Source organism: Nicotiana tomentosiformis, chromosome 4 (genome assembly GCF_000390325.3).
Source record: "Nicotiana tomentosiformis chromosome 4, ASM39032v3, whole genome shotgun sequence".
Lineage (NCBI taxonomy): Eukaryota > Viridiplantae > Streptophyta > Magnoliopsida > Solanales > Solanaceae > Nicotiana > Nicotiana tomentosiformis.
This window is the reverse complement of record NC_090815.1, coordinates 105,014,355-105,042,215: the sequence shown is the minus strand read 5'-3', so window position 1 is coordinate 105,042,215 and position 27,861 is coordinate 105,014,355. Positions and strand designations below refer to the sequence as shown.

General features: G+C 38.2%; 3 protein-coding genes and 1 non-coding gene across 23 annotated transcripts; 1 reads left to right on the top strand and 3 right to left on the bottom strand.

Annotated features, from left to right (window-relative positions):
* Nucleotides 1-1,500: 1,500 nt before the first annotated feature.
* LOC104103614 (uncharacterized) lies at nucleotides 1,501-14,428 on the bottom strand. Of its 20 annotated transcripts, none has more exons than XM_070200107.1 (6): nucleotides 14,241-14,426; nucleotides 12,873-12,932; nucleotides 11,284-11,355; nucleotides 10,964-11,049; nucleotides 3,339-3,445; nucleotides 1,501-1,837 (listed from the first exon to the last, which is right to left on the bottom strand). In XM_070200107.1, exons 1-6 carry the CDS (start codon nucleotides 14,276-14,278, stop codon nucleotides 1,820-1,822), a joined length of 381 nt encoding a protein of 126 aa, XP_070056208.1. In that variant the 5' UTR covers nucleotides 14,279-14,426; the 3' UTR covers nucleotides 1,501-1,819. The 20 variants fall into 20 exon arrangements, 4 of the variants coding, with proteins under 4 accessions (XP_070056208.1, XP_070056207.1, XP_070056210.1 ...); XR_011415565.1 differs by lacking the exon at nucleotides 1,501-1,837 and adding an exon at nucleotides 3,157-3,243 and having other exon boundaries at nucleotides 10,964-11,038; nucleotides 14,241-14,423; XR_011415573.1 differs by lacking the exons at nucleotides 1,501-1,837; nucleotides 10,964-11,049 and adding exons at nucleotides 3,641-4,323; nucleotides 10,853-10,936 and having other exon boundaries at nucleotides 3,157-3,445; nucleotides 12,873-12,928; nucleotides 14,241-14,412.
* On the top strand, nucleotides 8,805-10,122 carry LOC138909062 (uncharacterized mitochondrial protein AtMg00810-like). Its single transcript, XM_070200105.1, has one exon. The coding sequence runs from the start codon at nucleotides 8,805-8,807 to the stop codon at nucleotides 9,972-9,974; it is 1,170 nt and encodes a 389-aa protein (XP_070056206.1). The 3' UTR covers nucleotides 9,975-10,122.
* A 4,043-nt stretch (nucleotides 14,429-18,471) lies between the features above and the next one.
* On the bottom strand, nucleotides 18,472-20,262 carry LOC104097592 (uncharacterized). Its single transcript, XM_070201516.1, has 2 exons — nucleotides 20,160-20,262; nucleotides 18,472-19,157 (listed from the first exon to the last, which is right to left on the bottom strand). The coding sequence occupies exons 1-2, from the start codon at nucleotides 20,260-20,262 to the stop codon at nucleotides 18,472-18,474; spliced, it is 789 nt and encodes a 262-aa protein (XP_070057617.1).
* A 2,672-nt stretch (nucleotides 20,263-22,934) lies between these two features.
* Nucleotides 22,935-23,041, bottom strand: LOC117277066 (small nucleolar RNA R71). The gene has a single exon (XR_004507343.1). It is a non-coding gene; the product is annotated as a small nucleolar RNA R71 (small nucleolar RNA).
* Between the last annotated feature and the right edge of the window lie 4,820 nt (nucleotides 23,042-27,861).

Below are 27,861 nucleotides of genomic sequence, written 5' to 3'. Positions count from 1 at the left end.
GGCATTGTTGTCATAATCACTGTTCTCTTCCTCACTCTATGCATCTGCCAGATCCCGATTTAATATATCGTCTTCGGGCAATTGAGTGAGGACAGGTGGTTCAACTTGCTCGTTTTCACTGCACAAACAACAAAATAATAAGCTACTAAAATTAATAAATACTTTCCATATAACTGTATCACTTCACTTACAAGTCGTAACGTGTTGACATTCCTTGATAGACATTATCATGTTGGTGATGACTCCCGGATGGACCACCATGATCCAACTAGAACTACACATATTCCAACTGGGCGTGGGTTCATAACTTGTAAAAGTCATATCTGGCTGGTACCCCCTGTGAAATATATGAGTGTTAATACAAATTCAATACAACAAAAATATACATCGTAACACTAAGAAAATTTGAAGTTTACCACTCGTCTTGTAGATTATGTAAAGTAGGAGAGAAATTATTTCCTCGCTCCTCATTCGCCCGTGGTGATAAGTTTAAATCAGGGCAAACTCTTTCATCCGGAACCTGTCCGGCAAAAACTGCTCCAGAATAACCACCCGATGACTGAGGGTTATCCCTACTATGCGCAACCTCATTATTGCGAACGTCTTCGACCTTAACGTACATTTCTAACATTTTTATCACATGAAATTCCCGATATTCATCCGGAGTCCTCAAAAAATCCCTCAAAGTTTCATCATCGTCGATGTTAAACTCAGCGTAACAAGCAACCCCTTGCGGAGTGACGGAATACGGATATCTTTCGGTTACTTTAAGGTTCACCGAACATTTCCTCACACTCATTTTATTACATAACAATGATACCAATCTATCGTACTCCATTGTAAGTGGCAACTTAACATGACACTGTGGAGATAAACTATAGCTCACAGAGTTATTCACCACCACAATCTCACCCCCCCCCAATATAATGAAACCCTTACTTTTCACTCTTTAGACATTATGAAAAAATGCTTGAGAATTTAACAAGAAGAAAAATTTGAACAAGAGTTAGGAATATTTTTGAATGAATTTTTGTAAAATCCTAATGCCTTTAAATAAGGCAATGCCGCTGAATATTTTTAGGTATAGCGCTCTTTAGTTAAACGCATGAGACTTATTGGTGGGCCCAAAAAATAGGTATAGCGCGGTTATATACCACGCTATGTATATAGTGCGGTTTAAAAGAGCGTTATATATATATATATATATATATATATATATATATATATATATATATATATAGCGCTCTTTAAAGAGCGCTATACTTTAACGGCCAAAACTCCGTTAAAGCATAGCGCTCTTTAAAAGAGCGCTATATATAAAAATGTTACTCTTTTTTTTAAACACATATTTGTCACACTTGTCCAAAAGAATCACAAATAGGTTCTGGACTCGTATGAGTCCATGTGAACTCATATCCCTCAACTTGAATACGCCTCTGGGTGTAGGCTTCCTCAAATGCAGTTTTGTGGGTTCAACTGATAATTAATTGCTTTCCGCTCAAACTGTATTTATTTAAACAAAAAAGAGATTAAAATATATACACATATAATAAAACCATACTCATTTTACACTCATTCGACTCGTGGATTTACCTTTCGGTTTCCTCATACATGGAACTCCTAATTTACTCCCTGGTGACAATGTGTAGATAGGTTGGATTAGATCGATCTGCATTAAAAGTTGGTATTTTCTAATGTTTGTTTTTAATCTTTATGGAGTCGTCTTTTTCATTCAGCTTGTTCACTACTCTACGAATGGTTCAAGATTCAGTGATGTTGAAATAACGTTGGTCAATGCAAGGGATGGTGTCCTAGAACATCAGTCCAATTCTCTTTCCTATAAAGAAAAAGATGAAAAAAGAAGAAAAAGTTTAATCCAACAGCTTCACCCACTACTCAAATGATAAACACAAAGCACAGCCTCTAAAAATTCATTGATGATATAAAGCTTTGAGCAAGATGATGCATTGATTTTGAGTGAGAACAGGAGGGAATCTGCTAATCATTTCAACTTTAGAACTCAAAAAGAAAGTAAAGAGAAACTCCTCCCTCCCCCCCAACCTTCCTTTTATCACTTGTCATTTTCTGATGGATAATGTATGGTGCAGAGTCAGAGGCGCTAGCAGAATTTAAGGTCTATGGGCTCGGGAGTTTAGTCCGTTTAAGTTACTGGATTCTAAATTAATAATTTATACATATTCAATGAAGTTTTTAGAACACAAGATTTAGACAAAGGTTATTGGATTCGACTGAACCCTTACCCCGCATGCTAGCTCTGACCCTGGGTGCAATAGCTTTGACTTTCAAGTCCAATACAAGAAAATACCCTGAAAAATCTTCAGATATCTCTTTTTTCTTTTTTACTTTAAAAGTTTAAATACTTCTTGTGATTGAAAATGAAAAACCTATTCTCTAGAAAGAAAGTGGTCTGGCCACTCTCCATCAGGATGGCCTTTCAGAGAAAGGAAAGAAAAGCATCAAAGTTTTGAGCTTCAAGTGGTCAAAAAAGCATTGAAAAGAAATTCCTCAAGTATTTTCATTGTGGTCCCAGTTTGGCCAGGATCAGCCTCAAAAACTTTTAAGTTTCAACTGACTGCAATTTGTACAAATATATAACAGTAATCAACAAGAATCTATAAAAGAAACACACCCAGAATTCTTAGGCTAGGTTCTACCTAGTTGAAATGATGTTTAGCATAGCCAGAATCTTGATCAAAATATATGCAAGGCTTTGCTTTCAAGTTTTCTATGTGTACCATATTCTTGAATAAAAATGTCTAATCATCAAGTCAAACTTTAGTTAGTGCACATCTCTAGAAACTAGAATATAGAGTCATTACTTAGAAATGGAACAAACTTGTCATATCCCTCCTTAGCCATTCATCCGCTCAAACCAACCAAAGAAGAAATGATTCAAGTACAACACAAGCAAACATAATAGCAAGTTTATAGCATCCACATGGGGCAATAACTAAAAGAATTGAATCAAGAAAGAATGAGAAAATTCATCATATTCCAACCCCCTAACCATGTCCAAGCAACATTATTCAAATCTTCATTTTGCTTTTCGACTTAGTCTATAAAAACATGATAGTATGAGAACTATCATTCAGGTTGGTTAAACTAAGCATCAGAGTTAATGACAACAGGCTGATGTTGGAGACTCCAAAGCATACTACATAATCAGGTTACTTACAAGGAGAAATAGTCGTGAAGCATTTGAATATTTTCTTGACAAATGGTCTGCATATTCAGATACTTACATGACTTGAATTTCAAACAGCGAAAAAAGGACTTATCTAACTCAAATTATGAAGTGAATAGAACAAAATATTTACCCTACGAATTCCAGGTCGTCTTCTCTCCGCTGAGATGTCTAGTGTCTTCCACATACAGGATGATGAGATACTATGTAACCTGAGGAAAGATTGCCTGCAACTCCCCCCTTCAAATACATCAGACAACATAAATCTTGAGCGCCACTCTGCTGAATTTAGCATCTATATTCTTGTTCTTTTGTTGTACACGAGATTTAACTCATAAAATGGAGATGCAAGTAAAACATTAGGATGACTGTGTTGTTTCAATCACCATACACAAATTAACAAATAGATAAATAAATAAAAGATTTAAAAATCACCATTCTTTGAGCATGCACTATTTCAGGAACATCGATTTTAGTTAACAGGTGACATATATTCACAAAGGTTGTCGCCGTCTTTTGAGAATTTAGGACCAGATGCTCTGCTACAATCAGTATTAATGAACTTCTGTCCTTAAGTACATACGCCAATGTAGACACATAATTATATCAATGTATGTTCAATAAGCACAAATGAGATTTTGAAAAACAACACAACTTTACCAATCACAATAATGTACATGTCTTTACAAATAGTAGAAGTCCAAGTCATAAAAGAAAAGGATAGTCGACATTACATATTCATTACCGAATGCCGACAATACCAGTCAGGAAGTTAATTGATTCATTCTCCCACTTACAATGTGGCAGTCTCCTCAAGAAATGACATAATCTATAAAACGTGTAGAATTTAATAGGACAGGCACCCATCAGTAGGCACACATAGAAACCAAATCTTCAACAAGGCTGAGAGTTCCACCTTGTGGGGATTCTCAACTATAGCAATTATTTCAAAATTTCATGACGCTTTTTTAGAAAGAAAGAACTGTATAAAGCCAGCGGTAGATGTTCATAAAATAAATAAAACTAGTTTCCAAAGCTGAGATGTTAAAGTGGATGTTCATACATAGAACATAAATAAATAAAACTAGTTTCCAAAGCTGAGATGTCAATGAGATGACCTGAAATAATCCAACAATGAATGGATCATCTTAGCAACCAACTTAATTTGGATCCTCTCCTAAATAAATTTAACATAAAAGAATTTAATGAAGATGTTAATTTTAAGCATGTATATAGTGTAGTATTGTCCCACATTGGTAGAGGAGTAGTATGTCCTTGTATAGTATAGCTATAAATAAGGACCTCTTGTGTAGTATTATTCATTCATTCAATATATCAATAACATATTTTCTCCCGTGCCTTCTCACATGGTATCACAGCAATTGTGAGAGACTTATCGCTGTGCATAAATTCCAGCGATTCCGGGAAAGAGAAATCAGTATTTTTTAAGGTTGTTTTCTATCTGCTTCATTTCTGTCAGTGTTGTGCAAAATCCAACACTACCACAAGAGTCGTCACTGTCCGGCGACCAAACTCCAGTGAACAACTCCGGCAGAAGCAGCCTCACGCGCCTCCACGCGCCACCAGAAGCTCACGCGCGTGAGCTCACGCGCCGGCGCGTACGACCACTTCCGGCCATTTTTTGAAAATCTTCCTTCAGAACAGTTGGGTCGCCTGGTAATTCCGATCCTACCCCTACTGTTTTCATTTCATTCCGACAACTTTGAGTTTTTTCCGGTAGCTACAGTACTATTCCGGCAGCTACAGTATTTCAGTATTCTGTTTCTGTGTTTCCGTACACTGTTTCAGTGGATTATAGTTGATTCTTTCTCCTATTTGGTAATAATTTACAACAATGTCTTTGGGATTTGATGCTTTTGGGTCTAGAAACATGAGTTCTGGAAACTCTAGTGCTATTATTACCTCGGAACCTTTAATGGGAAGTTCAAACTACTTAGCTTGGGCTTCATCTGTCGAGTTATGGTGTAGAGGTCAAGGTGTTCAAGATCATCTAATCAAACAGTCTAGCGATGGAGATGAAAAGGCAATAGCACTTTGGGCAAAAATCGATGCTCAGTTATGTAGCATCTTGTGGCGATCTATTGATTCCAAGTTGATGCCCTTGTTTCGTCCATTCCAGACATGTTATTTGGTTTGGGCAAAGGCACGCACCTTATACACTAATGACATATCTCGCTTCTATGATGTGATATCACGGATGACAAACTTAAAGAAGCAGGAATTGGATATGTCTACTTACTTGGGTCAAGTACAGGCAGTCATGGAGGAATTTGAGAAGTTGATGCCAGTTTCGGCTAGTGTGGAAAAACAACAAGAGCAGCGACAGAAGATGTTTCTCGTTCTTACCCTCGCTGGACTTCCTAATGATCTTGATTCAGTACGCGACCAGATTTTGGCTAGTCCGTCTGTCCCGACAGTTGATGAATTATTCTCTCGATTACTCCGCCTTGCTGCAGCACCAAGTCCACCAGTGAGCTCATCACAGATACTTGATTCCTCTGTTCTTGCATCCCAGACAATGGATGTTCGGGCATCTCAAACTATGGAGCATAGACGAGGAGGAGGTCGTTTTGGAAGATCTAGACCCAAGTGTTCTTATTGTCACAAACTTGGACACACTCGTGAAATGTGTTATTCCTTACATGGTCGTCCACCCAAAAATGCTTACATTGCTCAGACCGAGACTCCAGGTAACCAAGGATTTTCTTTATCTAAAGAAGAATATAATGAGCTCCTTCAGTATCGAGCAAGTAAGCAGACATCTCCACAAGTAGCCTCAGTTGCTCAGACTGATACTTCTGGTAATTCTTTTGCTTGTGTTTCCCAGTCTAGCACTCTTGGCCCATGGGTCATGGACTCCGGCGCTTCTGATCACATCTCTGGTAATATATCACTTTTGTCAAATATTGTATATTCACAGTCTCTTCCCACTGTTACTTTAGCCAATGGATGTCAAACTAAGGCAAAAGGAGTTGGACAAGCTAATCCCTTGTCTTCTATCACCCTAGATTCCGTTCTTTATGTCCCTGGCTATCCTTTTAGTCTTGCATCTGTTAGTCGTTTGACTCGTGCCCTCCATTGTGGTATATACTTTATTGACGATTCTTTTATTATGCAGGACCGCAGTACGGGACAGACAATTGGTACAGGACGTGAATCAGAAGGCCTTTACTACCTTAACTCACTCAGTCCTTCCACAACATGTCTAGTTACAGATCCTCCAGATCTAATCCACAGACGTTTAGGACATCCGAGTTTATCCAAACTTCAGAAGATGGTGCCTAGTTTATCTAGTTTGTCTACATTAGATTGTGAGTCGTGTCAACTTGGGAAACATACCCGAGCCTCCTTTTCGCGTAGTGTTGAGAGTCATGCAGAGTCTGTCTTCTCCTTAGTTCATTCTGATATATGGGGTCCTAGTAGAGTCAGTTCATCCTTGGGATTTCGTTACTTTGTCAGTTTCATTGATGATTATTCAAGATGTACTTGGCTTTTCTTAATGAAAGATCGTTCTGAGTTATTTTCTATATTCCAGAGTTTCTGTGCTGAAATCAAAAACTAATTTGGTGTTTCTATTCGCATTTTTCGCAGTGATAATGCCTTAGAATATTTATCTTCTCAATTTCAGCAATTTATGACTTCTCAGGGAATTATTCATCAGACATCTTGTCCTTATACCCCTCAGCAAAATGGGGTTGCTGAGAGAAAGAATAGGCACCTTATTGAGACTGCTCGCACACTTCTAATTGAATCTCGTGTTCCGTTGCGTTTTTGGGGCGATGCAGTTCTCACAGCTTGTTATTTGATTAATCGGATGCCTTCATCTCCCATCAAGAATCAGATTCCGCATTCAGTATTGTTTCCCCAGTCACCCTTATACTCTCTTCCACCTCGTGTTTTTGGGAGCACGTGTTTTGTTCATAACTTAGCCCCTGGGAAAGATAAGTTAGCTCCCCGTGCTCTCAAGTGTGTCTTCCTTGGTTATTCTCGTGTTCAGAAGGGATATCGTTGTTATTCTCCAGATCTTCGTAAGTACCTTATGTCAGCTGACGTCACATTTTTTGAGTCTAAACCTTTCTTTACCTCTGCTGACCACCATGATATATCTGAGGTCTTACCTATACCGACCTTTGAGGAGTTTACTATAGCTCCTCCTCCACTTTCGACTACAGAGTTTTCATCCATACCAACCGTTGAGGAGTCTAGTGTTGTTCCCCTAGTTCCCCGGCCACAGGAACACCACTCTTGACTTATCATCGTCGTTTGCGTCCTCCATCAGGCCCAACTGGTTCTCGTCCTGCACCTGACCCTGCTCCTGCTGCGGATCCTGCTCCTAGTACACCGATTGCACTTCGGAAAGGTATAAGGACCACACTTAACCCTAATCCTCATTATGTCGGTTTGAACTATCATCGTCTGTCATCTCCCCATTATGCTTTTATATCTTCTTTGTCCTCAGTTTCCATCCCTAAGTCTACAGGTGAAGCGTTGTCTCATCCAGGATGGCGCCAGGCTATGAGTGACGAGATGTCTGCTTTACATACAAGTGGTACTTGGGAGCTTGTTCCTCTTCCCTCAGGTAAATCTACTGTTGGTTGTCGTTGGGTTTATGCAGTCAAAGTTGGTCCCGATGGACAGATTGATCGACTTAAGGCCCGTCTTCTTACCAAAGGATATACTCAGATATTTGGGCTCGATTACAGTGATACCTTCTCTCCCGTGGTTAAAGTGGCTTCAGTTCGCCTTTTTCTATCCATGGCTGCGGTTCGTCATTGGCCCCTCTATCAGCTGGACCAGTGTTTTTGAGAGCGAGAAGCGCAAAAAAGCGACAGGGGCTCGCCTCGCTTCAAAAACGAAGCGCAAAGCGAAGCGCACGCTTCATTGAAGAGAAGCGCAATTCTTAAAAAACATAATGTAAACCTTGCAAAGACACAATATAAATAATCAAAGAGTTCAATTTATATATAAGAAAAAAACATAATCAAATAAACTGAAAATAATATATATATATATATATATATATATATATATATATATATATATATATATATATAAAATACTAAATAAAAAGAATAAAAGGAAAAATAAATCGTGCCTGCCCTAGCTGTGAGCAGACGCCTGGACGGGAACAAGAAGAAAGAAGAAAGAAAAAAAGGAGAAGGAGAAGAAGAAGAAAAGAAGAAAAATTACCCGGAGTATTGGAGGAGGTCTCTGGCGACTTGAACCCTAGCAGTACTCAACAACAATTGATTTTGGGAAGAAGAGAGAAATGGTCTTCACTTTGGTCTTAGGGATATGTTTTGTATAATAAAAAAACAGACCCAAACATTTTCTTTTTAAAAAACTGACCTCTTTGAACAGAAGCGAGCGATTCTGCGCTTCTCGCTTCAAGGTCGCTTCGCGCTTTTTCGACTGAAGCGAGCGCTTCGTGTGGTCGAGTCGCCTCAGGCATGGAAAAGCGAGCAGCCATCGCTTTGCGTCGCTTCTCGCTTAAAGCGATCGCTTCGTCGCTTTTTAAAACACTGAGCTGGACATTAAAAATGCCTTTCTTCACGGTGATCTTGAGGATGAGGTTTATATGGAGCAACCACCTGGTTTTGTTGCTCAGGGGGAGTCTCGTGGCCTTGTATGTCGCTTGCGTCGGTCACTTTATGGTCTAAAGCAGTCTCCTCGAGCCTGGTTTGGTAAGTTCAGCACGGTTATCCAGGAGTTTGGCATGATTCGTAGTGAAGCTGATCACTCTGTGTTTTATCGGCACTCTGCTTCAAGTCTCTGTATTTATCTGGTAGTCTATGTTGATGATATTGTTATTACTGGCAATGATCAGGATGGTATTACCAACCTGAAACAGCATCTCTTCCAGCACTTCCAAACTAAGGATCTAGGCAGATTGAAGTACTTTCTGGGTATTGAGGTTGCCCAGTCTAGCTCAGGTATTGTTATTTCTCAAAGAAAATATGCTTTAGACATTCTTGAGGAGACGGGGATGATAGGTTGCAGACCTGTTGACACTCCGATGGATCCGAATTCTAAACTTATGCCAGGACAGGGGGAGCCGCTTAGCGATCCTGCAAGCTATAGGCGGCTGGTTGGAAAATTAAATTACCTCACAGTGACTAGACCCGACATTTCCTATCCTGTGAGTGTGGTAAGTCAGTTTATGAATTCTCCCTGTGATAGTCATTGGGATGCAGTTGTCCGCATTATTCGATATATAAAATCGGCTCCAGGCAAAGGGTTACTCTTTGAGGATCGAGGTCATGAGCAGATCATTGGATACTCAGATGCTGATTGGGCAGGATCACCTTCTGATAGACGTTCTACGTCTGGATATTGTGTTTTAGTAGGAGGAAATTTGGTGTCCTGGAAGAGCAAGAAACAGAATGTAGTTGCTCGGTCTAGTGCAGAAGCAGAATATCGAGCAATGGCTATGGCAACATGTGAGCTAGTCTGGACCAAACAATTGCTCAAGGAGTTGAAATTTGGTGAAATCAGTCGGATGGAACTTGTGTGCGATAATCAAGCTGCCCTTCATATTGCATCAAATCCGGTGTTCCATGAGAGAACTAAACACATTGAGATTGATTGTCACTTCGTCAGAGAAAAGATACTTTCAGGAGAGATTGCTACAAAGTTTGTGAGGTCAAATGATCAACTTGCAGATATCTTCACCAAGTCTCTCACTGGTCCTCGTATTAGTTATATATGTAACAAGCTCGGTACATATGATTTGTATGCACCGGCTTGAGGGGAGTGTTAATTTACAGCATGTATATAGTGTAGTATAGTCCCACATTGGTAGAGGAGTAGTATGTCCTTGTATAGTATAGCTATAAATAAGGACCTCTTGTGTAGTATTATTCATTCATTCAATATATCAATAACATATTTTCTCCCGTGCCTTCTCACAGAAGATATTGCTCAACTTAATCACCTTTGTTTGATCGATGTCCCGGTGCATTTAGAAATTCCAGATATGAGTGACTTTTTTCTTTGACTATTTTTCAGATTTTGCACATTTATGTAAAGCTTATGCTTAGTGAATTCAGGTTGATACCCTACTTCGTCTTTGTTTCTCCAAGATTTTCATTTGTTCAAAAAAATCTGTTTGATTCAACAAATAATGCCTACGCACCAAAAGCTGAACTTTTCACAAATATTAAGAAAATGATAAGCATGAGAAAGGAATGTACATGATAATCGAAATGCAGTATAACTTTTTCTAAACTTAATCACCTAATTTGTTTAAGAGAAACACGAAATATATATTAATCCCGCTTCGGCAATTACCTTTGATTAAATTGAAAGAAAAAACTTAACTCAAATTAGCCTTTGTCAGGAAGACACGTTTAACAACACCGTGGCAGGTGTGGTAAATAATTAGAGTGCGGTGTACTGTTGCTACACCATACAAACAATATGGAGGTGAAACTTGAGTAATAAGATCAGCCAAGTGCAATAACCCAGGGAAAATTGAAGTTAGGCAATAACTTGAGGAGCTTATCAACACCAACAAATCGTACCAACTCAACATAATCTTGTAGTTAAAAATTATTTCTAGTTCCCTTTCTAACTGGATTCATATCATAAAGAGTAAATATTTAAAGGATGGACAACTGTACATACTTGTTATGTGCTCGACTTGTATTTTTCAAAATCGTGAATTTTCAAATGTGCTGAGATTCCTGAAGCGCACTTTTAAAGCTACATCTGTATTAAGAGGCAAATATGCTTAACTGGACCAAAGAGATGTTGGCACGCCACTTGAGGTGCAAATAGAATTCAACCACCAAGCCCTGAGATGTTTTATATCTGCACTAATACTTGACCAAGAAAGAGGTCATACTATTGTAAAAGACCAGAAGAGGAGGAATTAGAGCATGCATGAATGGATGACTAAGAAGACAAGTTGCATTTGGGAAAAAACTCACTCTACTTATATAAATTTAGGAGTACACATATAGCCACATTTTGCGTAAAATTTTGATAAAATTACCAATGAAATGATACGTATATGTTCCTGAGATCAACAAACTGAGACATATGAAACCACAAACCTCGTAGGAAGAATTCCGGAGCCAAGTGGACATGGGTTGGACCAACAGCTGAACTTGGTTGATTTTTGCAATCTAGAAAAGCAATGGATACTTTAGAAAGTGAAATATAGGTATGGAAGAGTTTTTTTCCTAGACCAAATAGGCCCAGATTACCAGCCACTTCGATTGTAATAACTGGAAATCAGACAGTTTAGCATTTGTCACGGTGTTGGTTAACATTTTCGAATGTACACACACAAATTTGCCTATCAAGCACAATAGGAGTCAAAACCTTTCCCGCTGTCGGTTCAGAATAACATGCATCACATGGATAAAATTAAACACATGGATAGATTAAGGACAAAGAACAAATGCCATAGAATTATAGTTCAATATAGTTGACTCAATAGATTGGATTGCTGGATGTGGTGCTGTATTAACTGTAACAAAAAATTAACTGATGGAAGCCTTGTCTGTAGGAACTTAATGCAGCAGAAACTGTTGAAATTGAAACTGGAATATTAGAATCATATCCAGAAAACGAGAACATGGATATACAAGAAAACATGCACACACTTTATCAATTGCCAATTACGTAAGTCGTCACAACTTTAGGGTATATTGATTTGGCAAGGAATTCTGTGTTGCATCGACTGAACTACTCGTTTGTCCAAATACTCAACTGCTAGCCTTGCCCCCCTTTAAAAAGATGTTTGTACATATAATTTGTCTTTTGTTTCTAGGTTCCAGTTAGTATAGATGGTCCATCTATACTAACTGGAACCTCATGGGTGTACCAAAAATTTACAAGAAACAAAAGACAAATGATATATAGAGAACCATGTTTTTGTACAGGTTCTCTACTTTTTGTATAACACTTCCTTACCTAGAGATTTCCAACTACATTGATACAATTATTATCTTAAAGCTATTTAAACAACATACTGCTAGTTTTGAAATTACATGCTTGCAATGAGACCTACTAGACAATATGAACTACAATTCGATACGCCATGGCCTTGAAGCTAAGCCAAAGCAAGAATTATTTATACTGCCCGACAAATTGGGAACTAGTGGCAGAAGACATCGCAACAAGAATCAAGTAGCAAGATAAACATCTGATCCATCAAAGAGAAAGTAGCCTGTATATTACTGCTTTACTGGGAATTTAAACAGTAATTTCATAGTAATCCTCATCTTCACCTCCATCTGAAGCATTTAATCTTGTATCATAGGATTACAAAGCTTATTCTTTGCAAAATGTTGAACTCACAATTCAATGGTCCTAGAGTCTACATTCACATATCCACGAAAAGCATAAGAGACACAAGAATCAGCTGCTTCCTACTAAGCTTTTCTTTTTATGTTTTTCTTCTAAAGCTGCACTCGAAGCTCTTTGACTATTTCAAAGAGCATAAGTGAAATTGAGGATTATGAAAGAAAATATCAAAGAGAAGAAAACATCAGCTGCTGTTACTAAAACTTAAGCCTCGACTATTTCAGCACGCGTCTTTCAAGCAAATAACAATTTGCTAACATACGGTGAATTAAGGGGTAAGTTACACGAATATGAGTTTTGCCAAAAGGACTTGAAAAGGTTTGAATCTGACCTTAACCTCGTGGCTTGAGGGCTCCTTAAGAGACATGCTGATGATAAGCTCAAAATCTTCCTTAAACCAAGTAGTAACCAATGTAAACACATGTCATGGACATGCAAGGTTGGGGTGGGGTAGGGTTTAATGATAGAGATTCCAAAAAAGAAACTGTAGGGGAGCAAATCGAAATGCGACAGCTACACTCTATGTCAGGCTTGAATGGGAGCCAATTAGATAATAGATTTTTGTTTGGCGAGACCATTTTCAGTTAACACAGGAAATTGCAAGATAGAACAGAAGAAGCGTCGCGCATGTGTTGCAGAAGCCAACGGGCATAGGCTTGCAAATAAGGTTAAAATTATGTAATGATTGCTAGCTTAAAAGTAATATATAATCATGCAAATACAGGCAGCTAGTGACAACTTGCAGGGCTTCAGCAATGTAATAGTTCTAATAAATAAGGAGGAGTTTCAGAAGATCATTCGTCTAGGACCTTTATTGATGGCTAAGCGAGGTAACAACAACAATTACGCCTCACTCGCACACTAGCTTAGGTCGGCTATATGAATCCTCTATACCCGTTGCAGTCTACCACTCAATTATTTGTCTTTTAGGACAAAATAGAGATTCTCTAAATCTTACACCTATCCCCACACTGTTATACAATCTCTAAACAAACTTAAAAGACTTCAATCAAATATTGGATCTAATACATGTGATTGATAGTCTACCTCAATCGTCACGATGTCACACCTAAGCTTAGAGCCCGTTTGGCCATGAATTTTTTTTCACTTTTTTCGAAAAAAATTTACTTTTTTTTAAATCAGTGTTTGGCTATAAAATTTTTATGAAAATTAATTTTGGAATTTTTCGAAAATTTGAAAAACTCCAAAAAACTGTTTTTCAAAATTTTCAGTCAGATCACTCATAAAAATTCAAAAACAACCCAAAATTATATTTATGTCCAAACACAACTCTAATTTTCAAATACCATTTTCACTTAGAAAAGTTTTTTCCCTTTTTTCCGGAATTTTACAATTCTTATGTCCAAACGCTCACTTTGTCCAATTAAAAATATCTATTACGCATTAGCCTTAAGGTCTAGACGAAGTCTTTTAATTTATAACTTTCCTCTTCAAAACTCAATGTCCATTGTCCACCAGAACCAAATTTGAACAATACCAGAGCACATGATCTATACAGAAGACTCTAAGTCCTCTTAACAAGCAAAGCCACTCCTCTCCCAAACCACACGAACACACATACATATATACACACAGAAACAGGCACAACCCCCTATTTGTTCATTTCACCTAAGTTGCTAACGCTTGTGGAATAGAATGCCATAAGAAAACGCTTGAAATAAAGGAAATTAGAAAGTACCTTGAGCCATAGTGCCACAGGCCACAGCCCAGCGGCATTGGAACCGGTTGGCCAAGCGCGAGCTTGCAGTGGCGAAAGTGAAGGAGCTGCTGCTTTTTCTAATTTTTCTTTTTAAAATAAACGTATTTTTTACTTTTGACTGAATTGCAAAAGAGTACTTATAATTATTTGACCCACCCCAAACTCATTTCACCGTCCAACCCGTTCAAGTTTTAATAGATTTGGGCTAAAACGATTTTGAAAACAGATTTTTACCAAGCTATATTACTTTAGAAACTTATTTACCCACAATACAGAAGTTTTAACTTAATTTCAATTTGATATACAATTTACCAAATATATATATTTTAGTGATAATTTAATATCCCTAAATTATATGGCTTTAATTAGCTTTCCAACGTACCCAATCCCAACGTCTCTCAACTAATACACAAATAACGTATCCCATCCCCCACCCCAATGTAACCAATAGCCCAAAATCTCTTTTGCAGAATTTATTTCAAGTTTCACATTTCTCTGCTTCTACGAAAGCACTGAGATTTTGGTTGGAAATTGTCTAATTTGTCTTTTATTTAATGTGTTTGCTTGTTAACGAAAGTTCCCTTTTAACAATTATAAAGTTAGAACGTAATTGTTATTGAGAAACTCTATTGACAACCATTAAAAAATAAGTTTTGAATTTGAAAATCGAATTTTGAAAAATTATTATTTGTTTGGATTGGGTGTTGTTACAAATGATTGGGAATATCTTTTGAAGTTTATATCTCAATTTTTAGAGAATTTGGTTATGATTCGAGGTGGTTTTGGTTGGAATTTCAGATTGAAACTCGAAAGAGAAAACATAAAAAATTATATATATTTTGTATTTCGGGTGTAGAAACGGCATACAAAATATATACAACTAACATAATTGTATATAAATTGTATGTAAATTGTAGTATTTTACTGGATTCTATACGAAAAAATTGTATTTAAGTTGTAGATAAATTATACGTATATTGTAGATTTTGACCGAATTTGTATATATTTTGTAAAAAACTTTAGTTACATTCCGTAAATAGGAAATCTTAGACAAAATTGGGTAAATAAGATTAAAATCTTGTATATATACGAAAAAGTCTCGAAAAGAGAATAAGTTGTTTTGGGCTAACCCAAGTTAACCCATCAAAAATCATCAGCCCAAATGGATCCATGATGATGTCCAAGCTTGACTCATGGATATGCTCAATCTTAGAGTTCTATCTGGACCCATGTTTGGAAAAATATTTTCTAACTTTCTCATATTTGGTTGGATTAAATGTTTGAAAAATATTTTTATGAATTCATTTTTCTCCAATTGGAAGAAAATGTTTTCCCTATCAAGAGAAGGGAAAACATTTTCCAAAACTGTTTTTCAACCTTCTCCATCTCCACCAATCCCTACCACCCCTACCCCACCCCCACCCCCACCCCCATACCCCACTCTCACCCACCCACCACCCGACCACACCCCTATACCCGACCCCTACCCTAAATATATAAAAATATTATTTATAGTACTTTCTTTTCATGATGTAGAAAAAGTATTTTCTTTCATTTCAACAAAATAAGTATTTTCTTTTCATGACGTAGAAAAAATATTTTTTTTATTTTAATAAAATAAGTACTTTCTTTTCATGATGTCGAATGATTTATTTAACTAAATGTTGTTGACAAAAATAATCACCAAATATGAAAAAATGTGGTAAATGCCTTGTAGTCATTTGAACTTGCGCCGATTTTTCATCCCGGAAAATAAACTTAGGAATGTCCCATTTTAACACCTCAACCTTATAGAATGAGTATTAATAAATACCATTGACCATTGGCCAATGACCAACCTTATGTGTTAGTGGTATAACTGACGTGGCAAAAGTGCGTGCCTATCACCGTAAAAAAATGTGTGTATGTAATGGTTATGATTTAAAAGATACTTACTAAATAAAATAAAAAATTTAAGTTTTTAATTAAAAGCAAAAAAGTTAAAAAGATTAAATTAAAAAAAATCTTTAATTCCTTACCCCACTTGTGGAATTTTACTGGGTTGTTATTGTTGTTGTAAAAAAGGCTTTAATTCCATTCTTTAATTTTTCAGATTCCCCTCCATAGTCCATCCCCCCTCCCCACCCCCCTTTCTTCTCCACTCCCCCGTTTCTTTCACAGTATTCCCAGATTCCCCTCCCCCCCCCCCCTCCACACTTTCTCCCCCTTTTCTTTCACAATATTTTCCAGCACAACTTTTTCGTGACCTCCTCTCTCCCACTTTGCTCATTCTTCTTTTATTGATTGTTTTGTCTCGAATTTCATAGAAATCAATTGGAGAACCTTGCAGAATTCATTTTGGTTCCCTATTTAGAGGGGTTTAGTCTGAAAAAACATTTTAGCTGCTGTGTTTGTTGGACTTCGGGCAGAAGTAATCGGGCTTTTGGAAGGTGTTCAAAGAAAAATCTTGATATTATTTAGGCAAAAGAAAATGGTTGTGGATATTTTATAGAGAGTTTTAATTCTGTCCAGAAATTCACAAACAACAGAAGTTGAAATAATAGCTCTAATTTTTAGCAGCAGTGGCAACTTCATAGAGAGCTGCGGAAGGGGTGATGGAAGCCCGCAGTTTTTTTGTAGTTTGGGGTGTGGGGAGGGGGGAGAGGAAGGGGTTGAATTTGGACGCTGATGTGGATAACACATCAGCGCAATTGAGCAACACGCATTGAGAAAGTGTTTATTAATACTTATTATATTGAGTTGAGGTGTTAAAATGAGACTTTCCTAAGTTTATTTATCGGGATGAAAAACCGATACAAGTTTAAGTGGCTACGAGGTCTTTTTGCCAAAAAATATTAAAATAAAAAAGAAACACATAATCACAACGGAAAAAACAACATATTTTGCTACTTTTTAAATGTTTTGATCTTTGTTAGTATTATAAGATGAATAACTATCAAAAAAATTCTAAATCTAAATTGAGGAAAGAAATCATTTGGCATGAATTGATATTTATCCCAAAACATAAAATAATTTTTAGGCCAAATACATACATAGCTCCTTAAACTTGGTACCAATTTCCACCTAAACACTCTAACTAAGATTTATTCCAATTAGACACTCAAACTCCAACAAAATTGTGCATATTAAACACATAGCGATGATGTGGCATACTGTGTGACGTACACTTTTCTTGGGCGCGTAAAATGATAAAAGAATCATGTTTTTTGCTCCATCCGCTTCACGCATCATCAGCAAAAATCTCACAACCAAAAAAAATCACCACCCACTATTATTTCCATAAAGACACATCACCAGAATAGCACATTCATCTACTTCATTCTTTCATTTCTTTGGTTAGAGAAGCCCAGCTAAACTCATTAAAAAATTTGTCAAATCCAATCATGAACATTGAAGGTAGTAGGGTGGCTGTGGGGCTGTGATTGCAGTGGAGTTGGGTGCCAAAAGTGGTGGTCGATTGCGATACATATTATACATGTATATATAAATCATTATCAATAAAAAAAGAAAAGAAAATAGAACAAGAAGTACAACTGAAAACTTTTACCTCTTCTTTATTTCATTTGGGTAAAGAACACATCAACTTCGGATAAATTCAAATAATATTTAACTCACAATATCCGGAAGTAGTGCTTTGACTTCCTGTTAGAGCCATTTTCCAATAGTTTCTCCACCTCCTCGTGGACAACATCGTTGATGGCGGGACTGAACTTACGTCTGACCTGCCTTACTAGAGGGTAGAACGAGCCGATATTTAATTTGTGTGTGGCGATCTACTTGGGGATGCCCGTCATATCTGCATGGCTAAAGGCAAACAAATCTGCATTTTCTATTAAGAATTGATTAAATTTACCTGGTTCTCGGAGTTTGCAGCCGATGTAGGCCTTTTTGCTACAGTGCTGGGTCTAATTGAACGGGGTCGAGGTCCTCTACAGTCAAATATGCGGCTTCGACCATTTCAGAATCCATGATGACATCCCTGGGCTCTTCTTGTGTCGACCTCGACCTTGTTGATTACTATGCCTCATTTTCCTTTTCTTTTTTTCTGTTGGGTTATCGTACTGTCTAAAGCGATGCAGTAACATTCCCGGGATGTGCTATGTTCTCCCCGTATGCTGAATATCCCCCAAGGTGTTGAGAATTTGATTACTTGGTATAAGCTGGAGAGATGTATCCATGGTCGTCATACTATGGCATAGTATGCGGTGGCCTAGTCTATGATGTGGAAGGTCGTCTCCAGCGTTATGTTGTCGGCCAAGATGGGGAGTGTAATTTCTCTCGATGTCCGTTCAACTACATTATTAAAATCGATTAGTGTGATGCAGTATGGCACTACCTTGTCCTCGAGTCTCATCTGGGCAAGGACTCGGGGATGGATAATGCACGCTCCACTTCCATCGTCTACCATGATACGTTTGACATCATTATCTAAATTACACAAAGTAATGACGAGAGCATCATTATGAGGGAAACTCAAACCGTCGGCATCTGACTCGTCGAAGATGATACTTTCTTCGAGTCTGTCATACTGTTCGCGGATGATAGATTGTTTGAGTTTGTGGGTGCTAGTGAGTTTAATGTCGTTGATGGAGGCATCATCGCTGTCGCCGATAATCATGCTGATAGTACGAGCTAGTGATGGCGGCTTCGACGGGCCTTGATGTTCACATCCTCTGGCAAAGTTATTTCTCCCCTTGTCGCTCAGCAGCTCTTTGGGGTGTCCATTCCGTAACATGTTTACAACTTCTTGCATGAGGGCGATGCAATCTTCTATTTTGTGTCCGCGCTCCTGGTGGAACTTGCATAGGGCGTCGGATTTTCTGAAGCTTGGATCAGACCTCATCTTTGGCAGCCACTTCACCTTCATTCTGAGTTTCTCCAGGCCATAGACTATATCTGTAGGTGACACACAAAAACTGTGAGCAGATAATAAGAGGGGCATAACTCTCTCGTTCCGGTGAGTCTCCGTTCTTAACTTGGATGGGCCTTCTTCATGGCGGAGAGAAAGTGGGGCGGGGGCCCTAACGTATGGCTGGTGTCGTTCCTTGTTGGGTCATGAGACTGGGTGATCTCTCCTGACGTTATCTCTTCGTTCCTTCCTGGACTCGACTTGTACCGAGATGAGCCGATGGGTTGGTCCGTTGAGGTCGTCCTCATATGCTCAGACTTCATCACAGTAAGCATTATGGATCTCGTCCCAGGTGGTTGGAGGGTATTTCATCAATCGGCTCAACAATTTTCTAGTTGCTCTCGATCTATCTCTACTTAATCCGTTTAGAAAAGTAGCGACTGCCATCCCCTCAGACACGTTTGGTAGGGTCATCCTTACCCTATTGAATCGGGCGAGGAAGTCCCTCAGTCCTTTTCCTAAGGACTGCTTGATGGAGAATATGTCGTTTACTCTTGTCTCGGCTTTCCTGGCTCCGGCATGCGCCGTTACAAACTTATCGTCCATTTTCTCAAAAGTTTCCATGGAGCGGGCTGATAGCTATGAGTACAATGTTAATGCCCCTCCCGTAAGAGTTTAGCCAAATTACTTCAGTAAAATAGAAGAAACTTGTTCCTTGGTGAGATCGTTACCTTTCACGGCGGTGACATAATGAGTCATGTGGTCTTCGGGATCAGTTGTTCTGTTGTATATTTTGAGATATGGCGGCATTTTGAAATTCTTTGGTATGGCATGCGAGGCTGGTTCTTCATTGTACGACTGCTCTACGAACCTGTCGGCGTCCCTTTTTGGCAATGGCTTAGGGGCGCCCGGTATCTTGTCGACTCATTTTTAGTGTTCTTTCATTTGATCTCTGAGTGCTTTATTTTCATTCTCCATTTCTTCCATCCTCTTTAGAACATCGGGGAAGGCATTGTCACCTACATGGTTAGTAACATCGTGAGTTATACCTGGTGTTGGAGGGTCTGGTTGGTCGCCCTGTTCGTCTGCTCGTTGTACTGTACATGTTCTTGCAGTTTCTGTAGTCGTGCATGGAGTGTGATTGTTGATCATTCATACTAGCCAATGGCGAAGCTAGGAATTTGTTCAAAGGTATTCAAATTTGAAAGAAGTGAAAAAAAATCCTGACAAAGAGTGTTCAATATGTGTTATATACCTCTAAAACGTAATATTTTATTTATATACAATGCAATATTTTGACAAAGGGTGGTCAACTGACCACCCTTGTAACCATATGGCTTTGCCACTGTTACTAGCGTATCGATCAGCCATGCTTTGAGGAGCTTTTTCCCGGCCGGAGGCATCCCTTCTTCTGTAGATGTGGAGGCCCTCTTTCCATTTGGTTTTGTTATACTACAATGGGGGGAGGCGACCTCTTGCGCCTAGGGAAGGCAGTGGGCGTCACGTCCTCGTCTAACGTTTCACAGATCTCGTTGATAGCGTTCATGAGATTTCTAGGGAATCCCCTGTTACTTTTGTCCTTTCTCCTTGGTTACCTGCCATGTAGGTTTTTGTACGTGCAAAGAAAGAGAAAGATCTTGGGGTTTGTGAGGTTAGTGACTCACATTCGCTGTAGATCTAAGGAAACTAAAAAATTAACTAAGAAATTCCCATAGCCGGCGCCAAACTGTTTGACCAAAAATATAGATCTTGGTTCAACCAATTAGATTTAAATAAAGAAGAGTTAATCTTAGCTAAAAATAATATCCTAAAGATAAAGCTATCGGTGTTGTGACAAATAAGTAGTATATTTGTCCGAATGGCAACAAATATATGCAATAGCAATAGTATTCAATGATCCAAAGTATGTATATTTAGCTTAAAGTATGTATATTTATATATAAGCCAACTAGTATATTTAGCTTAAAGTATGTATATTTATATGCATATCGCCTCGCATTTTACTCATATTTCATAGATTTCGGATGTGAAATATAATGATTTGTTCTAATTCGTGGTATTTTTATATGTAAGAATCATCCGGAGGCAATATGGGACGAATGTGCGAAATTTGAGGCAAAAAGGAGCAAAATGGGAAAATTGCCACAGAGTAGCGCCCAGGCTAGCGTGGGACGCTACCTGTGGTGCAAAAGTCAGAATGTTAAAAAGTCCAGCGCCAGGGCTAGAGTCCTACGTTACCCTGGGCGCTGGTGACGGGAAAATTCTCCTAGTTCGCCCGGGACAAGGTTATTTCGGCCTAAGACCCCCCATTCTAACGCTTATAAAAGCAAGAATAAGCCTATTTTGAGAGGGGAGACACCACTTTGAAGGAAGAATACACATGAGGAACATCCGGGAGCGAGGATATCTCAGTTTTTTTCATTTTTTCTTAGTATTCTCAATTATTCAACACTTGTGAATTTATTTTGATATTATCATGAGTAGCTAAAACTCCTAGTTCTGGGGTTGTGATTTAGCCATGAATATTATTGTTTAAAGTTGACTTAACCTTAATTATAATTTACTAATATATGATTGTTTCTTCAATTATGTGGTTAATTGCGTAATTGTCTAGTCAACAATTAAGTTATATTTACTATCTATGCTATGTTTGGGAAAGCTACGTCTAGATTAGAGAATAATTGAAGAGGGCATGATCTTAACTCTAAGGGGGGGGGGGGATTTATGATTAGGATAGGAATATACCTAGTTACCATGATTAATTAAATACCGTAACCTTAATGCGTTCTTAATAGATTGATTCCATAGGAATATAGGCATTAATCTATTTTAAATAGGCTAGTAATTCGGGAGAATACTACGAGAGAAATTATTCGATTAATTAACAACCATGAGTGAAGTGTATACAAGGGAGAGTTAATTAGAACACAATAGGATTGGTGAATCGATCACAACCCTGGAATATTCGCCTCTACTGAATACACACCAACTATTTTGATGCTTGATTACTTAGTTACTTGTTAGAATTATTGCTTAGTATAATCACACTTTTGAACTCTGATTGACTCGACTGAATAACAATCTTGGTGAATTTAGTGGGTAGTTAAAATAAGTCCATGTGGGTTCGATACTCGACTTATCATTTTATTACTTGTACGACCACGTATACTTGCGTGTGCGTTTGGGAGCAACAATTTTTTGGCGCTGTTGCCGGGGACTTAAATATTGACTAATTTCTAGATTTTATTTTAGTTGATTATTTCGTCAAGTCAAACGTTTCTTATTTGTTTCTCTTCTCTCAGGAACTTTGATTGAATGCGAAGGGTCAGAAGCCATGATAAACTTCAAGGCTTTGACCCCGAACCTGAGAGAACATTTCACAGGAGATTGAGAGAAGCAAGGGACACAGATAATCTTCAGGCACTTGTTCAATTGCCTGTGAACATGGCAGAGGAGCAACATATGGTTGTGCAGGATGTGGCGATGCCCAGCATTGCTAATGTCACCTCTAACATCGTGAGGCCCAGAATCACTGGCACTTTAAGCTAAAACAGAGCATAATCCAATTACTACATGCGAATGGGTAGTTTATGGGTCTTTCACACGAGGTTCCACAACAACACATCCTGAACTTCTTGGAGATTAGTGATACTTATATCACTAATGGAGTCACTCTAGACTATGTGAGGTTCACATTATTCCCATTTTCTCTGTTGGGCGAAGTAAAGCGATGGTTGAAGGCGAAACCAGCTAATTTTATTACATCATGGAATGATCTGGCAAGGAAATTTTTGGCACGGTTCTTTCCTTCAGGCAAAACTGCAAAGATCAGAAGTGAGATTGTCGCCTTCAAACAGAAATTAGGGGAGTCTCTATATTCAGCTTGGGAGAGATTCAAGGGGCTGCTCAGAGATTGTCCTCAACACAACTAGACAAATGAAGTGTTAGCTCACACTTTGATAGAAAAACTACATCCAGAGACAAAGATTGTGGTGGATGCTGCAGCGGGAGGTCAAGTGTTAGAGAAAAGCTTTGATGAGATATATGCATTATTGAACAAATTCTCCAAAAGCAATCGTGATTAGCAAGGAGAGATAGGCAGATACACAGTGCAGAAATCTGCGGGGGTCCTCGAGTTAGATATTTTCTCTGCATTATCAGCGTAGGTATCCACATTGGCCAACCAAGTCAATAAGATGACATTGGTTATTAACAAGCAACAAGCTCAGCCAGTGCAACAAGTTCAGATATTTGTGAAGTATGTGCAGAGGGTCACACGAGCGACTTATATCCAGCTAATCTAGAGTCTGTCTGTTTTGTAGGTAATACAAACAGGGGTCAGACAAACAAGTATGGAATACTCATAATCCTAACTGAAGGAACCACCCAAACTTCTCTTGGGGTGGAAACCAATGTGCTAAGAATCAGTACAGGCCACAAGCTCCTCAACATCAATATAGACCACTACAGGCTAAACAACCTACAAACTTGACGAATCAGATTGAGGAGATGCTAAAGAAATTGATGGTTGACTAGCAGGCCCAAGCAGTAGTGATGAGAAATTTGGAAAGACAAATGAGGCAACTTGCCAATGCCCAAAACACTCGACCAGTTGGAGCTCTTCCACACGACACTGAGGCTAATCCTAAGGCATCTATTAATGTCGTGTCATTGATGAATGAGAGACAGTTAGAATAAGTCCCATAGAAAAAGAGAAAGTAAGTGACCTTTAATAAGAAACCGGCCACTATAGAAGCAGAATTAGAAAAAGCAAAGGAGTCAGCCAGCCGAAGAGGCGGTGGCTAAGCAACCCCCACCATTAGTTGCGAAGCCACCACATCCGTTCCCTCATAGATTGCACAAAGTAAAGGATAATGCCGCTTATAAAAAGTTTCTTAATATTTTGAAGCAGGTACAAATCAATATTCCACTGGTAGACGTCCTGCAAGTAGTGCCCAAATATGCCAAATACATCAAAGACGTAGTGGAAAATAAGAGGAGGTTGGCAGAGTTCGAGACTGTGGCACCCATAAAGAACGTAGCTCAAGAATTCCAAGCAAGCTACCTCAGAAATTGAAGGATACGGGTAGTTTCACTATCCAAATCTCGATTGGTAAGCACGCAGTCGGGCGAGCTTTGTGTGATCTTGGAGCGAGCATCAATTTGACGCCGCTATCTATTTTCAGACAGTTGGGGTTGGGTGAGTCGCGCCCAACCATGATGATTTTACAGTTGGCTGATCGCTCCGTTGCTCATCCTGAAGGAGTGATTAAGGATGTGTTAGTTCAAGTGCGTTCTTTCATATTCCCAGCTGATTTCATTATCTTGGACTATGAGCCTGATCATGAAGTCTCATTTATTTTGGGATATCCATTCTTAGCCACGGGCCAAGCTATTATTGATGTACGTGAAAGACAGATGACAATGAGAGTGGGTGATCGAGTGGAGGTATTTAATGTGTATAAAGCACTCAGATTGCCAGTCCACTTTGAAGAGCTATCCATGATTTTTGTGGTGGAAAGCGAGGTGACTTCATTGATGCCTTATATGAGCCTCATAGATCCTTTTGAACGAGTCTTGATGGGGATGAAGAAGACAGTGAAAATGATATGATGGAAAAAATTGAGCTAAGTCCTTAACATATCTTGCAAATATGTCCATGTGCTTGGGAGATTTGAGGAGTTGGACAAACTTGTTGCTCTGACCCCTCCTAAACCATCTATTGAAGAAGCTCCAAAGCTAGAGCTCAAGCCTCTTCCAGTGTTTTACGGTGGTGGTGATGATTGAAGAAATTGTTGATTCCGGATTAGAAGAGGCAGGGGAAAGAAATAAGAAGAGTGGGCGAAATTTCCATTGAAGGAGCTCGGTTCAAAATTTCCAGAAAGAAGAAGAGTCGGTTTGCTGGGTTTATTGCTCCAAATTGAGTGATAAGATTTGAATGCATTGGAATCAATTGTGTAATTATGGCCAATATTTTGGCTAATGGAGTCCATCTCATATAAGTATAAGCATCTTTGCAAAGTGTAGACTTTGTTGGCAATATTCTTTGGGACCCAAAAATATTGAATTATGTGGTGGACATCATTTGCACAAGTTGTATCTCTTCTTTTATACCTAAGAGGCCAAGACTTTTTTGCCTATAAAAGGGAAGGCAATTAGTTCATTTTAGATATACCAACAAGACTTGAGTCTTCATTTCTTGTTTCTTCCTTTCTTCCTTTATTAAGAGTATTTTGTATGAGAGTTAAGTGTTGGGAAGCACTTGTGTGAACCCTTTTTTTGGAGTGATCTTGTGAGGTTATTCTCTTAGGGTATTTGGGATTAATTAGAGTATTTACTCTAATTTTATACTCTCTTTTGTACTCTTATTGTTATAGTAAATTGCTCCTCTCCGCTTGTGGACGTATGTCACTTTGACCGAATCACGTTAAAATTTGTATCTTCTTTATCTACTTTAATTATCGTTGTTATCAATTTCTATTGTCTTTGTTATTGTCATTATACCGTTATTTGGCTAAATTTCGCACTACCCGGGTTTCCGATCCTAACAAATTGGTATCAGAGCCGGATCTAACCGGGTTAGTTTCAATAGCCAAAATAACTCTAACAAAGACCTATGTTGAGAAATTTGACCGAAGTGCAAACTTCGGAATATGGCAATTAAAGATAAAAGTTATCCTAATTCAGGATGGCTTAGACTTGGCGTTGCAAGGAAAGGAGAAGAAACCGGATAAAATAACGGACGAGGAGTTTGCCATCATAGATAAAAAGGCAAAAACAGGTATCATTTTAAATCTTTCAAATGAGGTTTTACGTAAAGTTTCTGTAGAAACCACAACTAAAGGCATGCGGGAAAAATTAAAAACATTATATATGAAGAGGACGGTGGAAAATAGACTTTACCTGAAGCAGAAGTTTTATACAATTCGTATGGGTGAAGGTACCTCTATTCTCTCTCATCTTGACACCTTTGATTCCATTCTTATGGATTTGAGTAATATAGATACTGAAATTAAAGATGGGGATCAAGCCGTGTTACTGCTTTGTTCTCTACCCCCATCTTTTAAGCATATAAGAGATACTATGCTTTATGCAAAGGATAATATCTCTTATAAGGATATTAAATATATCTTAAAATCAAAAGAACATATAGATAATGATATTACTGGGGAGGCTAATGGAACTCAAGCGGAAGTTGGCTTGTTTGTTAGGGAAAAATCCGACTCCATATCCAGATACAATAATTTAGAGTGTCGCTATTGTCATAAGAAAGGTCACACTATCTCCGAATGCTATAAGCTGAAAAGTAAAGAAAAGTATAAGGAAAGGAAAAATGAGCACAAAAATACTGACATTGCCGAAGAGTGTAGTTGCTTATGAGACTGAGGGAACTATTTTTTTAGCAACTAATAATAGTTTCAAATCTAACAATGAGTAGATTTTAGATTCAGGTTGTTCTTATCATATGTGTCATAATCGGTATTTATTTACCACATATGAATCTATTAGAGGTGGAGTTGTCTTGATGGGCAACAATGCCGCCTGCAAAGTTTTTGAAAAAGGTACAGTCTGAATCAAAATGCACGATGGTGTGGTGAGAATTCTCACTGATGTTAGACATGTTCCTGACTTGAAGAAAAATCTCATCTCTTTGGGCACTCTAGAATCTCTTGGGTGCAAGTACACAGGTGAAGGTGGAGTTCTGAAAGTTTCTCACGGTGCTCTTGTGATCATGAAAGCACACAGATCTGATTCGTTGTATATTTTATAGGGATCCACTGTTATAGGCCTTACTACAGTTTTAGTATCAGACAACTTATCTGATTTTGATGGCATTAAATTTTGACATATGCCCATTGGGACTTTTGTGGAGAAGGTGGAGAAAATTTACTATATCAGCTAAAATTAGGCCAAGGTGAAAATTTGTAATTATGGCCAATATTTTGGCTAATGGAGTCCATCTCATATAAGCACAAGCATCTTTGCAAAGTGTAGACTTTGTTGGTAATATTCTTTGGGACCCAAAAATATTGAATTATGTGGTGGACATCATTTGCACAAGTTGTATCTCTTCTTTTACACCTAAGAGGCCAAGACTTTTTTGCCTATAAAAGGGAAGGCAATTAGTTCATTTTAGACACACCAACAAGACTTGAGTCTTCATTTCTTGTTTCTTCCTTTACTAAGAGTGTTTTGTATGAGAGTTAAGTGTTGGAAAGCACTTGTGTGGACCCTTTCTTTGGAGTGATCTTGTGAGGTTATTCTCTTAGGGTATTTGGGATTAATTAGAGTGTTTACTCTAATTTTGTACTCTCTTTTGAACTCTTATTGTTATAGTAAATTGCTCCTCTCCGCTTGTGAACGTAGGTCACTTTGACCGAACCACGTTAAATTTGTGTCTTCTTTATCTACTTTAATTATCGTTGTTATCAATTTTCATTGTCTTTGTTATTGTTATTATACCGTTGTTTGGCTAAATTCCACACTATCCGGATTTCCAATCCTAACAAATTGTAAGGATCTAAATCTGAAGTTTGAGAAGGTTTAAGCTGATTTGGGGTAACCTTAATTCACTTTTCATTGCAAAGCTGCTGCAATACTAAGAACTGATGTTTGAGCTTGAATCACGGTGAGGAAGAAGTCGAATGATATGGGGCGGGTTTATTTAATCCAAAAATGAAAAGCCACGTGTCCCCAATAAAATGATGCCAACACATTAAAAAAAGGATCACACAGTATTATGTTAGTCGC

Bases quoted from the DNA above. Each gene is read 5' to 3' on its own strand.
- LOC138909062 (XM_070200105.1), top strand. From the start codon at position 8,805: ATGGAGCAACCACCTGGTTTTGTTGCTCAGGGGGAGTCTCGTGGCCTT.
- LOC104103614 (XM_070200106.1), bottom strand. From the start codon at position 14,278: ATGCCGCTGGGCTGTGGCCTGTGGCACTATGGCTCAAG. The intron at 12,933-14,240 runs GTACTTTCTAAT...ACTTGGTTTAAG, and splicing joins CTGTGGCACTATGGCTCAAG to GAAGATTTTGAGCTTATCAT. The intron at 3,244-3,338 runs GTAAATATTTTG...CTGAATATGCAG, and splicing joins GACGACCTGGAATTCGTAGG to ACCATTTGTCAAGAAAATAT.
- LOC104097592 (XM_070201516.1), bottom strand. From the start codon at position 20,262: ATGATCAACAATCACACTCCATGCACGACTACAGAAACTGCAAGAACA. The intron at 19,158-20,159 runs GTATAACTCACG...TGTCACCTACAG, and splicing joins ACCAGACCCTCCAACACCAG to ATATAGTCTATGGCCTGGAG.